Genomic DNA, 15,893 nt, shown 5'->3' with positions numbered 1-15,893 from the left:
TCTAGAGCAGCTCTCGGCCTGTGTAGAATGGGGGCCAGTGGTAAATACGTCTTCCTTTTGATTGCATAACTAATTGTTCTGTGGTTTATTGTCCAAGATGCCCAGAGCATCCTGGCAGATCACACAGTCCTCCATAGTGGTGTACTTTGTAACATGGGTTTTCCTCCTTCGTTGATTTATTCTTCTGATTTCTCACTGATGCTATTGTATTAGTTACTTTTCTTGTTGTTGTGACCAAGTATCTGGCATGAAGCAACTTAAAGGAGGAAGGACTGCAGTCCACCTGGAGGGAAGGCATGCCAGCAGGAGCTACAGGTGGCTGGTCATGTTGGTGAATGCTGCTGCTCACTAGCACCGTTCTCCTTTTCTTACTCTGGGCCTCCAGCCTGCGGCAATTGCTGCTTACATTTACAATGGGTTTTCCCACCTCAGCTAACTTGTTCTCATAGACTTGCCCAGACAATCCCATCAAGTTGACAACTGAGGTGAATCCTCACAGCTCTCTAGAATCTCTTCTGAAAGAAATTACCTGATGTAAGTTTTTATCTTAGGCTACTTTGGGACTTTATGGTCAAAACAAAAATAGTTTTCAAGAGTTGGTGGACTCCTGCAAGTTGACCTCTGATCTCCATATGTGCACTGTGGCATTTTCATGTACATACACACATACATGCACGCGCGCACACACACATACTACACATGTGCACGCACACACTAAATGTAATACATTTTTTTAAAGACCAAGCTCACGCCCTCAATTACTGATTTTTATTTGCTTTTGAAAGTAGTGGAGAATGTACAGTTTTCAATTTATTATGATGAATCACTTCTGACTTGGTTTTACTTGGTGACCATCCTTTTGTTGATTGATAGACCTTGGGAAATCAGGTATTACATTCTGATAATATAATAAAGCTATATAGCTTATTAGGGATCATAAACGAGGTAGGAGGAGATTTCTTGTTTTTTAGTAAGCGAAACAAATACCTTAACATGTTACCGCTGGAATCCTAAAATCTGACTCATCCCAGTCTGTAATTGCCCAGGTGGTCTGTATGTGTGAACAAGCAGGAATAGCTCGTGCACTTGAGATAAGTCTGGGTAATAATTGAAAGCCTCATTAAACTGTCAGCAAACATTAATTTTGAAAAGGAGTACATTTCATCTCTAAAAAACTTTAATAAGCAAATTATCTAAATTTAACATTGCTTCTAATTATGTTAAAAGAGAGAAATGTGCTGTTAGGAGTTATATGCATTATTTAAATGTGTTAAATAAGTGAGGCTGATAGTATTCTATTTAATGCTTAAGTTGTAGAGATAAAAATGTATAGATTACTTCAATTTCTCCTTAAAATATCTGTATATTCATTGGGGATTGAACCAGGGTCATGTGCATGCTAGGCAGAGCCCTGCCACTGGACCAAATCCCCAGTCCTTTTCCTTGCTTTAATTTTGAGACTGTCTCACCAACTTGCACAGACTGTTCTTGAACTCACCCTGTAGTCCAAGCAGGCCTTAATTTGCAATCCTCCTGTCTCAGTCTCCTGAGTAGCTGGGATTATACAGTTTATAAGCACACTTTAAAAAAATTATTTTGATGGGAGATATGGGCCCTCCATTGGGCGTGTGTGACCATCAGAGGACAACTTTGGGAATCAGTTCTTTCCTGAGGGTACATGTTCCAGGGATGGTACTCAGGCTATCAGGCAAGCACTTCTGCCCACTGAGCCATCATGCCAGCTCCGTACACACAATTTTAAGAAGTATAATCTAGCTGGGCATGGTGGCACCTTTAGTCTCAGCACCGAGGAGAGGGAAGCTGGTGGATCTCGTTAGATCTAGGCCAGCCTGGTCAAGTTCCAGGCCAGCTGGGGCTACAGGGAAACCCTGTCCCCACAAAACAAAACAACAAAAAGAAGTATAGTCTAAGTACATGTGATTTATAAGAGATCACGACTGATGCTATAACAATTTAAGTAGATAATAATAAAATGTATATCACACAAGTGGAAACTTTAAAAAGAACATGTTGTGGTAATATTAGCAATATCAGCCCTATCTCTTCAATGGGCTTCTGCTTCCCACTGATGCCACAGGTAGAGACAAGCTGGGCCCCAGTGGAGTAGAGTTTATGCTAGAAGGCTTTCATATCTAGTTCATTGACTGAAAATGCTATTTAGGGACCAGGGAGCTGGCTCAACAGTTAAGAGTACTTGCTGCTCTTCCAAAAGACTGGAGTTTGGGAGCCTAGCACTGGTGTTGATTCCAGCTCCAGGGGATCTGGCATCCACTTTTGACTTCCAAGGGCACCTACACACATGTGCACAGACCACACACACATACACATAAAAGAAATCATAGAATGCTATTTCTTCTCTCATTCAACCAATAATGGTTTGATTTTTTTTTTTTTTTTAGTTCTTTTGTATAAGAGAAAAAACATGTGAATAGCAGAGATTGTTATATAATAATATATTATAATGGTCATTTCTCTTTTTTTCAGGATGTTTATTTATGGGCTTGGTCATTTTGTTTTGATACTTAAAAATAAAAGTTATTGGGGCTGGAGAGATGGCTCAGCGGTAAGAGCACTGTCTGCTTTTGCAGAGGGCCTGGATTTGGTTCCCAGCACCCATATAGCAATTTACTACCATCTGTAACTCCAGTTCCAGAGGACCAGATACTCTCTTCTGGCCTCTGTGGCCTCTGCACACACATGGTGCACATAGATGCGGCAAAATGCTCATATGCATTTACTGATTTCGGGTATATCAATAATATATGTACTTTTTTCCTAGCATGGTGTTAGTCTGTATATGCAAGATAAAGAAGGATTGTCACCTTTGGATCTTCTAATGAAGGATAGACCAGCTCATGTAGTATTTCACAACACTGGTAGGTACGATTCCTCAGATACATTCCATTAAGGTACAGGTTCGAAAAATCATGATCACATTTTATTCTAAGGAACATAATGAAGATTGATTTTATGTGGCGGGTTCTGGAGTTTTGAGTTGGGGTCCTCACACTGGTGTGGTGTAAGCACTTTTGCCCACTCAGTCATCACCCTAGTCTTACCTCCACATGTTATATCACTTATTCTTCCAGTTTCTTTGTCCTTTTGACTTTGGAAATGGGAACTGACAGGAAAGGAGAAAAGATTTATAAGGATGTGTAGGGGGTCCTGCATAGTTTGTGTCTAAGCGAAGTTAGAACGTAGTGTTCAGTTTTCCTCCCTGGACACTGTACTGTAAATACAGTCATGATTACATTCTAGAACATTTTTGATCTTATAGAATAAAAATGAAGGTTCATCACAAACTTAGCTGTGTTTTTTATATCTGTTTAATGGACTCTTACCCTAGTCATTACTAGATTCTATCAAGAGCAAACTACTAAAGTTAGTATTAGGCTCTGGGAGTGATAGTACACACTGGTAATTCCAGCACTTGGGAGGTGGAAGCAGGAAGATCAGGACTTCAAGGTCATCTCCATCTACATAGTAAATGTCAGGTCATCCTGGGCTACATGGAAACCCTGTCTGAACCCCCAAACTATTACCCCCAAGAGGGAATGTTGATGTTTTTATAGTAACAATAATATTATAGTCACTTCATTGAGAGCTTTTATAAGAATGAAATCTTATGCTTGCAATAGCTATCTGTTTTCATGAAGCCCAGTGCACATGGAAGTTTCACTCAGCTGGCAGTTAAATTTTAGCTTCTAAGTAAATGGTATGATTGTTCACACTAGATAAAAGATTTTAACATGATTTGAATTTTCTGATTTCTAGAATTTCCTAGAATTGTATATACTTTGTTAATAGGTTCATAATTTTAAAACATAATGAGGTTTTTCTAAATATGGTAGCTAAATTTAGTTAGGCTAAACTTCTACTATTTATTTTAAAATAGGAAGATATAAAGTCTGATTTTTCATTTCAGACCCCACAGAAGTCTACACTTGGGGAGATAATACAAACTTTACTCTGGGTCATGGAAACCAGAACAGCAAACATCACCCAGAACTGGTGGATTTGTTCTCCAGGGGTGGCGTTTATATCAAACAGGTATTTTGAAGATAATATGTATACTTCAGGAGATAAACACAAATTGAATATTTGATAGTTTAGGTTTTCCTAATTTTTACTCTTTTGAAGATATAACATTTTAATGAAGAAATCAATTATAAATTTGCTCCTTACAGTTTCGATTTTGTAAAATGCCCCGAAAATATTAAATATTTGTGCAAGAAGTGTTAAAATTTCTTGGTTGAGTTTGTTGAAATTCAGTATTGTTTTTAAGTGAGCCTGAGTTTGTAAATGAGAGTAATGTACAGCAGTGGTTGGTAAGTTGTGAAGGCTGGGGCTGTGTCCTCATGTCCTGCTGGGTGTGTTTACTTCCCTGGACTGTCCCTGTTCTGTGCTCTTTCCCTATTGCTCGCTCTCTCTCGCTCTTGCTCTTGCTCTCACTCTAGGTCTTTGTATATAATATCTTAACCTTAGCCGTTCTGTCAAACTTCATTGTAATTATACTCTGGACAGTTTTGTAAAGTACTTAAAAGTCTGAAGTATTTTTGCATTCAAACTTACTGTACTTCAGAATTTTTAATGCTAAGATTTTTACATCTTATATCTCAGCTCTCATCATTTGAGTTTGACTTGGTTTGATGAGCTTTGTCAGCTTTCTGTAACTATAACAAAATACCTAAGATAGTTAGCTTAAAAGAGGAAAGATTTATTTTGACTCAAAATATTGGAGGTTTCAGTTCTTGTTTAGTTGGCCCTGTCATTTTTGGGTCTGGTGAGATGGCACTGCATATTGGAGACAGTGGTGGAGGAATCTGCCACCATGGAAACCAAGGAAGCAAAGAGTGAGGACTGGAGGTTCTTGTCCCACACTCCTCTTTGAAGATGTGCTTCTAGTGATCTTACACCCCCTGCTAGGCCCCTTGTTAAGTTTTCTACCCCCTTCAATAGCACAAACCTGAGAACCAAGCCTTTGGGAACATTCCAGTTTCAACTATAGTGTAAACCAGGTGCCAAGCCTCTTCAAGCTCTTCATGGAATGATGACAGCAGTGTCTTAACCTGACTCCTTAGCAATCTTCTATTCCTTGTTAATACTCATTTTAGCTCTTGTCATCGTCTCGAGAATTATTGCCTCTAAAAACAAAGCTAATTAGGTCTTTACCTGCTGATTCACTTTTAGGTAAATCCAGATTCAATGGCTGAGAATGTAAGGCCTTTTCCAGTTCTTCTAAACTACCACGTCAGGTCCTATTTCTTGTAACTTTTTAGTTGCTTTCTTCCCTTTTTCTGTTTTGAAGTTTCTAAAACTTTTGAAATTTATAAGCCTATCTTTGGCCCAATATAGGAGCCTAGAAGTTTTTAGTAATAGAGTAACATGGTGAATGTCCTGATGTAATTATTAATTTTCTCTCTCTTAACTCAAATATATTTGGATGATAAATTGATAAATTATATGAACACCATATTATGTCTCCATAGAATACTGCAGAGGCTACAATTTTCCACACTGAAAGCCACAGTCTAATGGATTATAACCAGCAAATTTTAAATGAAATAGAAGAGTTAATTGTCAAGAATATTAAATTTTGAGAAACTGGGAACAGGAGCTGTTATAGGAATGAAAGTGACTAGAGAATTACTATGATGGTGTTATGCAAGCTAGAATTCTGGCAAGAGATGTGTATAGACCTGGGAGAAACTCAGGATAATGATAAGATTTAGGATGGGTGGGAATCATGAGCCTGGTGTTAGAATCAGTAGTGAATGTCATGTGAAGGAGGTGCAACTGGGATAGGAGCGGCAGATACACACGTGCTGTCCCATGGAGTCCAGATCTTTAGGCAGGCAAAATACACATGGACACACACGCATACACATGCACACACACACACACACACACACACACACACACACACACACACAAAATGTATATAATTTACTTAGCTTGAGTAAGTCCTCTGAGTTTTTTTTTTTTGGTCTTTTTGAGACAGGGTCTCCCTGTAGCCCCAGCTGTCCTGGAACTCACTATGTAGACCAGGCTGGCCTTGAACTCAGAGAGATCTGCCTGCCTCTGCCTCCTGAGTAGTGCTGGGACTAACAGCATTGCCACCAACACTCTGTTCACTCTAAGTTCCTTTTAATCCATCATTTCTTGGCCCTTTGGCTAAGATCCAAGTATAAAATGGTAAGCCATTAACAGCTCTTGATGACTAATCAAGATGACTGATTTAGGATGTTGGAAATATGTTTTTCCTTTTCTGAGTTATTATGTGACACAGCTAGATTTTCTGATGTTCAGGAGCAGGGACCTTCCCAGCAGAAGCAGTGGCACCATTTGAAGCTAGAGGCTGAATCTGCCTTCTGGTCCTAAGATGCATGTGGTACAGGAGAACAGAGCACCTCCTACTTAGGGCATTAAATGTGAACAGTACATTCAAAAACAAAGCCATGTTTCACTAATGCTAGGATATAGGATTATTTATGAAGAGATCGAGAGATTGAGGATCAAAGGGATTTTCGTTTGCTACAAAATGAGGGTAAAGCAAACTCTACGAATAGGCCTAAGAGAAGCACTCTTAAGTTTCATTCAGAGAAGAACAAGCTAGATGGAAATGTTTCCTGAGTAGCAGCTTAGAAGGATGGGAATGCTTAGTAAGCACCAATGGATGAAGAGCCGATTCTATGGTACAGTACCCAGTAAATTAAATACCATAGGACAGAGATAATATTATGTATCCTAGAGAATTAAGGTGAGAAACTGTGCCTCGTTTTCTAGATTAAAATTCAGTTTTTAAAATAAGTGCTAAGCTTGGTATCATGGGTTGTTTAATAGTAGAATAGTAATGAATATAAAATTAAAGTCTGTTATTTCTGACTCATAAAATGAGTTTTTGGCTTTTGAAAGTTCTAACTTTACAAACTTGGGTTTGGTTTTTAGACTATATTTGAGGTACTTCAACAGGCATACTGTGTTTATAGAACTCTGAATGGTCTATGGATATGTGTAAATATTTAGAGCTTGTCCCTCAGCTTACCTTTTTCTTATGTTCTAAAGGTCCATGACTTTCTGGAAATGGTTCTAGGATTTTTCTTTCTCACTTATGTTTTTTTTTTTTGGTCTTTTTGAGACAGGGCCGTCCTGTAGCCCCAGCTGGTCCTGGAACTCACTATGTAGACCAGGCTGGCCTTGAACTCACAGAGATCTGCCTGCCCCTGCCCATGTGCCACCATGCCTGGCTCTCACATCTTTTTATATCTTAAAGAGAAGGGACGTTTAGAGAGTAGAAAGGTAGGGTGGTATAATACTGCAGTGAAAACAGCATGGCCTGTAGACAGTGGTGTGAGCACTGTCCTGCTTCAGACTCCTGTTGGAGCACTGTGATTGCGTCTACGACTGGCCCAGTTGCCTCAGTGTGCTTGCCTTCTGGATTGTGAATGTTGAGTGTATATCAGGCCAGGCAATGTTGGGAGAAGGACAGATGAGGATAAGGAATGGGAGACTTGCTTGAAATGAGATGTAAAGTTCTTTAAGGCCATATAACAATGTTAGGGAGATCTCTGATAAAGCCAAAGATAGGAAAGGACGCGGAACTTCTCCCAAATTGTGAGTTAGTCGAGCGATTTCTAAAAGGTGTTTCTCTCCGTATTTCATGTCAGTGTTTGGTGAGCTTTATGCCTCATACTGCATGCAGCTCAACTTGTGCTGCTTGATGTTCCATTAAATTGGAAAACATGCGACAGTTTTTATAATGGAAAACTGAAAACATTTTCCTTTATTTAATCTCATACTTAATTGCATTCCTTGTTTTCCACATATTTTTAGGTATAATTTAAAATAAGGCATGTTGGGGCTGAAGAGGTGGCTCAATGTTAAGAGCACTGACTGCTCTTACAAAGGACCCGAGTTTGATTCTCAGCACCCATATGACGGCTAACAACTATCTGTACCACCTTCAGTTTCAGGGTATCTGACTCCCTCTTCTGACCTCCATGGGCATTGCATGACAGAGGTGCACTTACATACATGTAGACAAAGCACTCATACACATAAAAATAAAAAATAATAAATAAAATATTAAAAAAAGGTGCATATATTTTTTATTTCCATCCTAGAAAACTTTAAAAGAGAATGATATAATGAATCCCTCCCTCTGCACTCATTATCCAGCCTGTATAATTAACAATATTGTATTTTTAAAAATAAAGGATTATTTTTGGTGAACTTTAATACAATTCTTTTGTTTTCCCTTAGGTGGTGCTTTGCAAATTTCATTCAGTGTTTCTGTCTCAGAAAGGGCAGGTTTACACCTGTGGGCATGGTCCAGGAGGAAGGTTAGGCCATGGAGATGAACAGACATGCTTGGTAATTGAACTTTATTACACAGTAAATAACAGTAAAACCTTGATAAAGTGGAAGCTTCAGTTTCCTTTTTATCTGAAGTGTAAGGAGAAAAGAATGTACCAGATTGATAGTAGATTTAAGGAATCGGTGTCTTAGTATGTAATGTTCAAATTAAGGACTTAGATATAGGGTGAAAAGTATCTCAGAAACATCTTTGGCCTACAGCAAATAGGAAAGTTTATGTATATACATACGAAAGGATACGTGTGTGTGCGCGCGTGTGTGTGCGTGTGTGTGTGTGTGTGTGTGTATAGATATACAGAACTGAAATAAAAAGAAAACTAATTGTAAAATGCTTTTCCTGAAGAATTCAAGGTTTTAATTTTATTTTTCATTAAAATATACATGGTATAAAAAAGTGAGCCAGTGTTTCTATTATATGATTACAAAATTAGTTTTTATGCCCCTGGAACTTAATTGTAATTTGGAGAAACCTAGTCTAATATGTGCCCTTAAAAAGGCTGTTTTAGGATTTTTTTTTTTTCTAGAAGACTTCTAGTGTATCTGTCATCTATTAAAGGGTCTTTTTAAAAGGAAACAAAGCTAGAACAATAATAGCTTCCATCTTTGAGGATGGATTGGTCCAGCTATTGCTTATGCTTTTGTGCACTGATTACCTTACAGAGAGCCTCACAGAGCCCGTGAGTTGCAAACATTACTGTCTTGGTTTCATGCATAATGATAAACTAATAAAGCCATCATTTGTTGGTTGCTTAGTTTTCAGTTAAGGAAAATGAAGTAAAGAAAAGTTAAAAATTTGATTGAAATCAAATTAGCTGGTAAATGACTGAAGTGAGATTTGAGCCAGGGATAAGGGACTTTAACTTATATTGTATGTTTGGTTACTCCCTGAAGGAAAGCCATATTTCTCTTCCCCATCAGAATACTGTTTAATACTTTAATTAGCTCCCTTTTTCCTTTATTTATGTCAACTGAATTATTTGCATTTGGAATACAGTAAGGGCTTTATCATGTGAGGGCAGAGGAGACGACTCGGGAGGTAAATGTACTTGTGCCTGAGCTTGATGATCCTGGGACCTACGTGGTGGAAGGAGAGAACCAGTTCCTACAAGTTGTCCTCTAACCTCCACATACTCACACCATGGCAGGTGTGCATTCATGCATATACACAAACTTTAAAATTAAATCATTTGTTTTATTAATGTTTCTTACTGGGATTGTATCATTTTTGCTTATAAGCCATGAACTGCTTTGATCACCTTCTCTGCCCTTTAATGAACTGTGGTGTTCATCTCTGGTCGATGCAATCACACTTCAGTCATGCTGTTTTGGATGTAGTGTCATCAGACTATTTGCATTTTTATATAAGTGGTTGAAGAGGCTAATGACCTATAATTCATTGTAATATAAAGTTAATGTCATTTCATAGGTTCCCAGACTTGTGGAAGGACTGAGTGGTCATAACTGTTCCCAGGTGGCAGCTGCTAAGGATCACACTGTTGTATTAACTGAAGATGGATGTGTTTATACCTTTGGTCTCAATACTTTTCACCAATTAGGAATTACTCCTCCTCCTTCCAGTTGTAATGTACCCAGACAGGTAAACTTCTTTTTGTAAACAATGAGGTGACTATTTGCTCTAAAATTTGTGTGTTCCAAAAGGTATAACTTATTAACAGAGTAGCAGTATTTAGTTATGTGTATCTTTTTTTCAGAAGAAAATACTCAGTACAAATTAACATTTGTTTGGAGTAAGAAAAAATACCGCAGATCACATGAGAAGTTAGGTACTTGGGAGATTAGCTACTAGATTACTCTAGATTTTTTCCATAAGGAGAGCAAACCCTAATTTTATTATTTCCTTCCCTTCCTTCCCAGTATATTACCATTTCTCCTCCCTCTACCCTCCCTCCCTCCTTCCCTCCCTCCCTCCTTCCCTCCCTCCTTCCCTCCCTCCCTCCTTCCCTCCCTTCCTCCTTCCCCCCCTCCCTTTTTGGTGTTGAAGATAGAAGTCAGGACCTCCCACAAATATTTCATACCCACCTAGAATTTGAAACTTTAAAAAAAAAAATTTATTTTCCTTAAAAAAAAAAGAGAAGTCTGTTAATATATACTCACCTGTACAAGTGAGACACCAAGAAACGTGTTTTCCCTGCTTCATTAACTGTCTACTCAGATCTCGCTTGGTGTTATGAGGCAGTGGTTCTGGAGCCCACTCTTCTCCCCACCCCTCTTGAACATAACCACCATCAGAAGGTGCCCTTTCCTCACACTCAGGAGCCTTGTTCATGGAGTTGGCAGTGGTGCTCTAAGGCGATGTTAGGAGAATCATCACCCAGCGTAAACATTTTCAGTGTACAGCATTTGACATGCTAGATCTTACATTCCTCTTTGGTTTAATTCTCTATATAATTACTATTGAGTTGACATTTTTAATGAAGTATTTAAATCTGCTATCCTCTTCAGGATCACTCATGGATCAGAGGAGTATTCCAGAATATTTGGGGGTAGTCTTCAATCTGATACCTCCAGAAAGATCTGTGTTCTCTAACCTACTATGCAGTATGTGGGTAGTTTTGTGGAGTTCCAGGAATGACAAATTGATTTCATTCCTCTTCTATTGGCGTTATATGACTACATTAGAGCCCTGAGTTGATGGGGGCATATGTAGTCTTCTCGAGTGGAAAGCTTTGCTTCCCAGAGGCCACTTGGCAGTGTCTGGAGACATTTCTGGATTCTTCAGCAGGAGTGGAATGGTGATGCTTCAGACAGCTAGCTATTGGATAGATTCTGGGTATGCATAAGACAGTACCTCATGGGAGAAAATCTACTGGTCCCAAATATCCACAGTACTACCATTGTGAGACCCTGGATATGTCAGATAAAAATTACTGTATTTTCTAAGAATGACTGCTTTGCATATTGCTTCTTACTGCCAAAATTTAAATGATTTAGTTTTCATACTATGCTAGTTTTCTTTGCTAAAACTGATGACCGAAAGTGGCAGCATGAGTGTGTTGTGCTCTGAGGATTTGGATCTCAGTCTGAGTGGTGAGATCTCAACAGTGACCAACACTGGCACTTGAGAAGGTAGCAGCAATAAGTGTGTCAGAACACTCATAACCCCTGGTTTTGCATCTCTGAAAGAAATGTTCTAAGCTATAGTGTAGTAAACTAAAGTCTTACTTGTCACTTTTACAGATGCAGGCAAAGTACCTGAAAGGAAGAACTGTCATTGGAGTAGCAGCAGGCAGGTTTCACACAGTTCTGTGGACTCGAGATGCCGTTTACACTATGGGCCTGAATGGTGGACAGCTGGGTATGAAAGCTTTCATGGCAGGATTTGAAACAGATTGAGACTGTAGCACAGATATTTTATGCTTTACTTAATTGTGTAATTTTTTTAGGTTACTTACTGGATCCCAATGGAGAAAAGTGTGTCATAGCTCCTCGCCAGGTCTCTGCCCTTCATCATAAGGATGTTGCTCTGTCTTTGGTTGCTGCAAGTGATGGTGCCACAGTCTGTGTTACCACAAGAGGAGATATATACTTACTTGCAGACTATCAGTGCAAGAAGATAGCATCTAAGTATGTCTATGTCTATTTCTGAAAAAGAACATATATCTGATTAGAATTTAGCTTTTCCAGCAGATAACTGAGAGCTAGCATTATGCTGTGCTTTGTAAATGTAAGTGAAAAGATGGAATTGAGGGAAAAATCAGGAATGCTTAACATTATCGCTGCTTCATCTGTAGACTTTTATATCTTACATGCTTAAAAACAGTTGTTTACTACAAACCTTCTATCAGGGCTCAGCCTTCACAGCTAACTGGTGTCCTTTTTAACCTTGGGCAGTGTAGCCTGTGGTTATGTAGCATGTGGTAAACTAGGCAAAGAAAGCACAGGAACAACGTAAGCACGGCTGGTGTGCCCACTGCAGCTCCCTGTCTGACTTATACAACACTCGGAATGTTTCTCCTGTGATTTCTTTTAGAGTGCTAGAAGGAGCAAGTGCTGGAAAGTAACTGGGGAGTAATCCTGTGTGTCTAACACATTTCAGTCTTTCAGCCGTTGCCGAGTCCATGTCTGATTTGAGAGCAGGATATTTTCTTAATCTCTCCTAAGAAGTATCTAGCTTTTCAGAAGATTTTTTTTCCTTTTTAGACTAATACTTCATTAAATTGGGTAACATGTCATTAGAGTGTTAAAGACAAGCATGGGAATGAGTCTTCCCACAAATATAACTGATTCCTGGAAGAGTATAGCTCAGCTAGTACAAACGGCTGCCTAACTTACAAAACAATTGGAGATTTAAACCGAAAAGCAACGAAGTATGCTCTAGCTCATGTATAAAAGAGATGGTAACTAATTTCATAAATAGATGCTAACCAGGAAGTTATCTGAGTAACAAATGTCAACAACAGTTTGTCATAATTTCTTTTCTCTGTATGACATTAATTATAGGTTGTATTTTAGGTATAGAATCATAAAAATGAGTGAACATGTTTCTTAGAACTAATTAGTTAGGTGTGAGTTGACTTGTGAGGTATTAGGTTATATTTTTAGGTAACATTTATAAACATAAAACTTCTGAACACATTAAGCTATATAAATATATGTTATATCCAAGTTGGAACTAAGAAAATTCTTTTTCTATAGAATAAATCATTGCATTGTAATCTTTTGTTACATGTATGAGTGTTTTTACTACATGTATGTAAGCATGCCTGTGTGTGCAATACATGTTGAGGGCAGAAGAGGGCATCAGATCCCCTGGAACTGGAGTTACAGACAGTTCTTAGCTGCCATGTAGTGCTGAGAACCAAACCTAAATCCTCTGCAAGACTCTAGCCGGTGCTTTTAACCTCTGAGACATCTCTCTAGCCCCCAAGGTAATCTTGAAAAGAATTTTTTTTCTTGAATGCAGGTCAACTTTCTGAAAGGGGGGACGGTAATGAGGTAGCAGCATGGAGGTTTCGCACTGTGTTCTGCATATCAGATACACATAACGGGAAATATGTGGCCAGTGATGATGGCTTTCATGGTTAGGTATATCTACTTAGGACTGACCATGTCTGAAGGTAAGCATTCTATTTCATTTTGAAGTTTAATCATTATTCTATTAAGATACGGATCCTTGGGCTGGAGAGATGGCTCATCAGTTAATAGCACTGGCTGCTCTTGCAGAGGACCCAGGTTGGAATTCCAACACCCACATGGCAGCTAACAACCATCCATAACTCCAGTTCCAGGGCATCTGAAGCCTCCTGACTTTCACAGGCATTGCATGACACGGGTGTACTTGCACACTTACATACATGCAGGCAATATACTCAAACACATATAATAATAACGAAAAAGATACAGATCCTCTCAGTAGCTGATAGCCTTCCCAGTGATTCAGATTCCACATGAATGTGCACGTTAGCAAGTGGGTTTTAGTGAGGTCTGAGTGAGGCTTTGAAAGAAGAGGCTTACCATAGGGAGAAATGATTATACAGGAGGCACTGGGGCCAGTGGAGACTGAATCTTTTTGGTTTGCCTTTCATAATAATCCCTACTGATTATTGTTTGCATAGACGTTTCTACAAAGTTAAGTGTGTGTGTTTTGGAGAACATTAATTTTTTTTTTTTAACCTAGACAACTGAACTTGGAAAAGGTTCTTGTATCTGGGGGTTGTATGGAATACAAAGTCGATCCTGAACATTTGAAAGAAAATGGGGGTCAGAAAATCTGCGTTCTTGCTATGGATGGAGCCGGAAGAGTGAGTATATATTTAAAGTATAGTAATCTTATTTTCAGTTGGTGAATAAAGGAGACCTGATACTGTGAAAATGTAGTGCCTTGTTTCTGATAGTTTCTATTGACTCTCTTTCCCTTCTAGAGACATGTAGGGTAGCCTTAGCTAATGTTGCACAATACTGCCATTAAACTGCAGTTTAAATTTCATTTATTCTGAAAATGAAAGTAAATAATTTCATTTACTTGGTATCTAAACTGAATATTGATAAACAGTATTGATTTGCACATGTTATGTTATATAATTGTTTTTGTAGCAGTAAGCGGGCAATATTATACATTTGGGGCATAATTGCAAAGATTTTCACCAATTATAGTTTTATATAAATGTATATATTACCTGAATGTGCAGAGAGTATGATTATCTTTGCATAATAGGTGAGTCTAAAGAATCTCTTATCTCTTTTAAATAGCTATAAATTTCATTATCTGTAGAAATATAGCAATACATTTCTCTAGTAAAACTGCTAATTTAAAAAAATATATATATATACATATATATATAGAGAGAGAGAGAGACGGGGTCTGCGTTTAGCCCTAGCTACTCTGCAGATGAGACCGGCCTTGAACTTACAGAGATCTGCCTGCCATTGCCTCCCTAGTGTTGGGATTAAAGGTGTGTGCCACTAGGCCTGGAAATTTAGAATATATTTTTAATTAAAAAAGAAAAATTTATTTGTATGTCTGTGTGTGCGGATGCACGTGTGTGCACCCACACATGCCATTACACTTGTGTAGAAGACAGAGAACAACTTGAGGAAGTTGGTTTTCTATACCATGTAGGTCATGGGGATTGAACTCAGGTCATCAGGCTTGGTTTAAGCATCCTTACCTGCCAAGCTAGCTCACTGACTCAAAAAAAACCTTTTAAATTACATATTTAAATATGTACTAAACAATTATTGATAATTACATTCAAACTATATATAGGTATCTTTTAAATAGTATAGTAAAATTTAAATATATTTAATTTAAAAATCACGTTTAGCTGGGCGTGGTGGCGCACGCCTTTAATCCCAGCATTTGGGAGGCAGAGGCAGGCGGATCTCTGTGAGTTCCCAGCCAGCCTGGTGTACATAGTGAGTTCCAGGACAGCTGGGGCTACAGGGAGATCCTGTCCCAAAAAAACTAAAAAAAAAAAAAAAAAAAAAATCACATTTAATACCTGTTGTTAGTAACACTGATGAAGTGCAGCTAGGTAAACATGGTTTTCTCCTTTCTGCACTGGGGTGTCTGTGCCCTTCTTACATCATCGCTCCTGTCCGTCTCTTGGTCCTTAATCCTGTTCCCAAGATTGCTAGGAATCATTGAATTGGAGTGATTTTTATCTCTTAAGAGTTCATATAATTAGAAGAAGCATTTCATGACAACAGCATTGACATATTCAATAACAATTTCCAGAGGTAAGATGCATCTGTTTCAATACTGGCTGTAAATTTTTAGGTTTACAGTTAAACTAATACAGTTATACAATATTGTACTCAGTATAAACCCTTTAAGACATAAAATTAAGTGAGGTTTTAACCTTTAAAAAAGATCTCCATTTCATTATTATAATATACAGTTTCATACAGAAAAATTCATTTTTAATGCGATTGACTCTAAGATGCACATGTGTTTTTAATCTCTATATATCTAATTATTACTAGTCAGTCGCAGTTACTTTCTGAGCTCCTTGGCATCTGAGCATGGATATAAA

The 15,893-nt window shown here is 38.3% G+C and overlaps 1 protein-coding gene across 4 annotated transcripts in view; it reads left to right on the top strand.

The window, feature by feature from the left end:
- Ibtk (inhibitor of Bruton tyrosine kinase) overlaps window positions 1–15,893 on the top strand; it is a 77,065-nt gene that overhangs the window by 7,470 nt on the left and 53,702 nt on the right. For 3 of the 4 annotated variants that reach the window (XM_017800683.2, XM_017800682.2, XM_008843361.3), the window contains exons 3-9: window positions 2,801–2,897; window positions 3,947–4,071; window positions 8,284–8,394; window positions 9,824–9,994; window positions 11,596–11,713; window positions 11,802–11,982; window positions 14,036–14,159. In XM_017800683.2, the coding sequence (XP_017656172.1) occupies window positions 2,801–2,897; window positions 3,947–4,071; window positions 8,284–8,394; window positions 9,824–9,994; window positions 11,596–11,713; window positions 11,802–11,982; window positions 14,036–14,159 (927 nt within the window). The remainder of the gene's footprint in view (window positions 1–2,800; window positions 2,898–3,946; window positions 4,072–8,283; window positions 8,395–9,823; window positions 9,995–11,595; window positions 11,714–11,801; window positions 11,983–14,035; window positions 14,160–15,893) is intronic. The other variant, XM_029568469.1, reaches the window with a different exon arrangement.

Source organism: Nannospalax galili, unplaced genomic scaffold, assembly GCF_000622305.1.
Source record: "Nannospalax galili isolate Female #2095 unplaced genomic scaffold, S.galili_v1.0 scaffold1220, whole genome shotgun sequence".
Taxonomy (NCBI): Eukaryota; Metazoa; Chordata; class Mammalia; order Rodentia; family Spalacidae; genus Nannospalax; species Nannospalax galili.
Note: the sequence above shows the minus strand (reverse complement) of the source record. Positions and strands in the feature narration are given on the sequence as shown.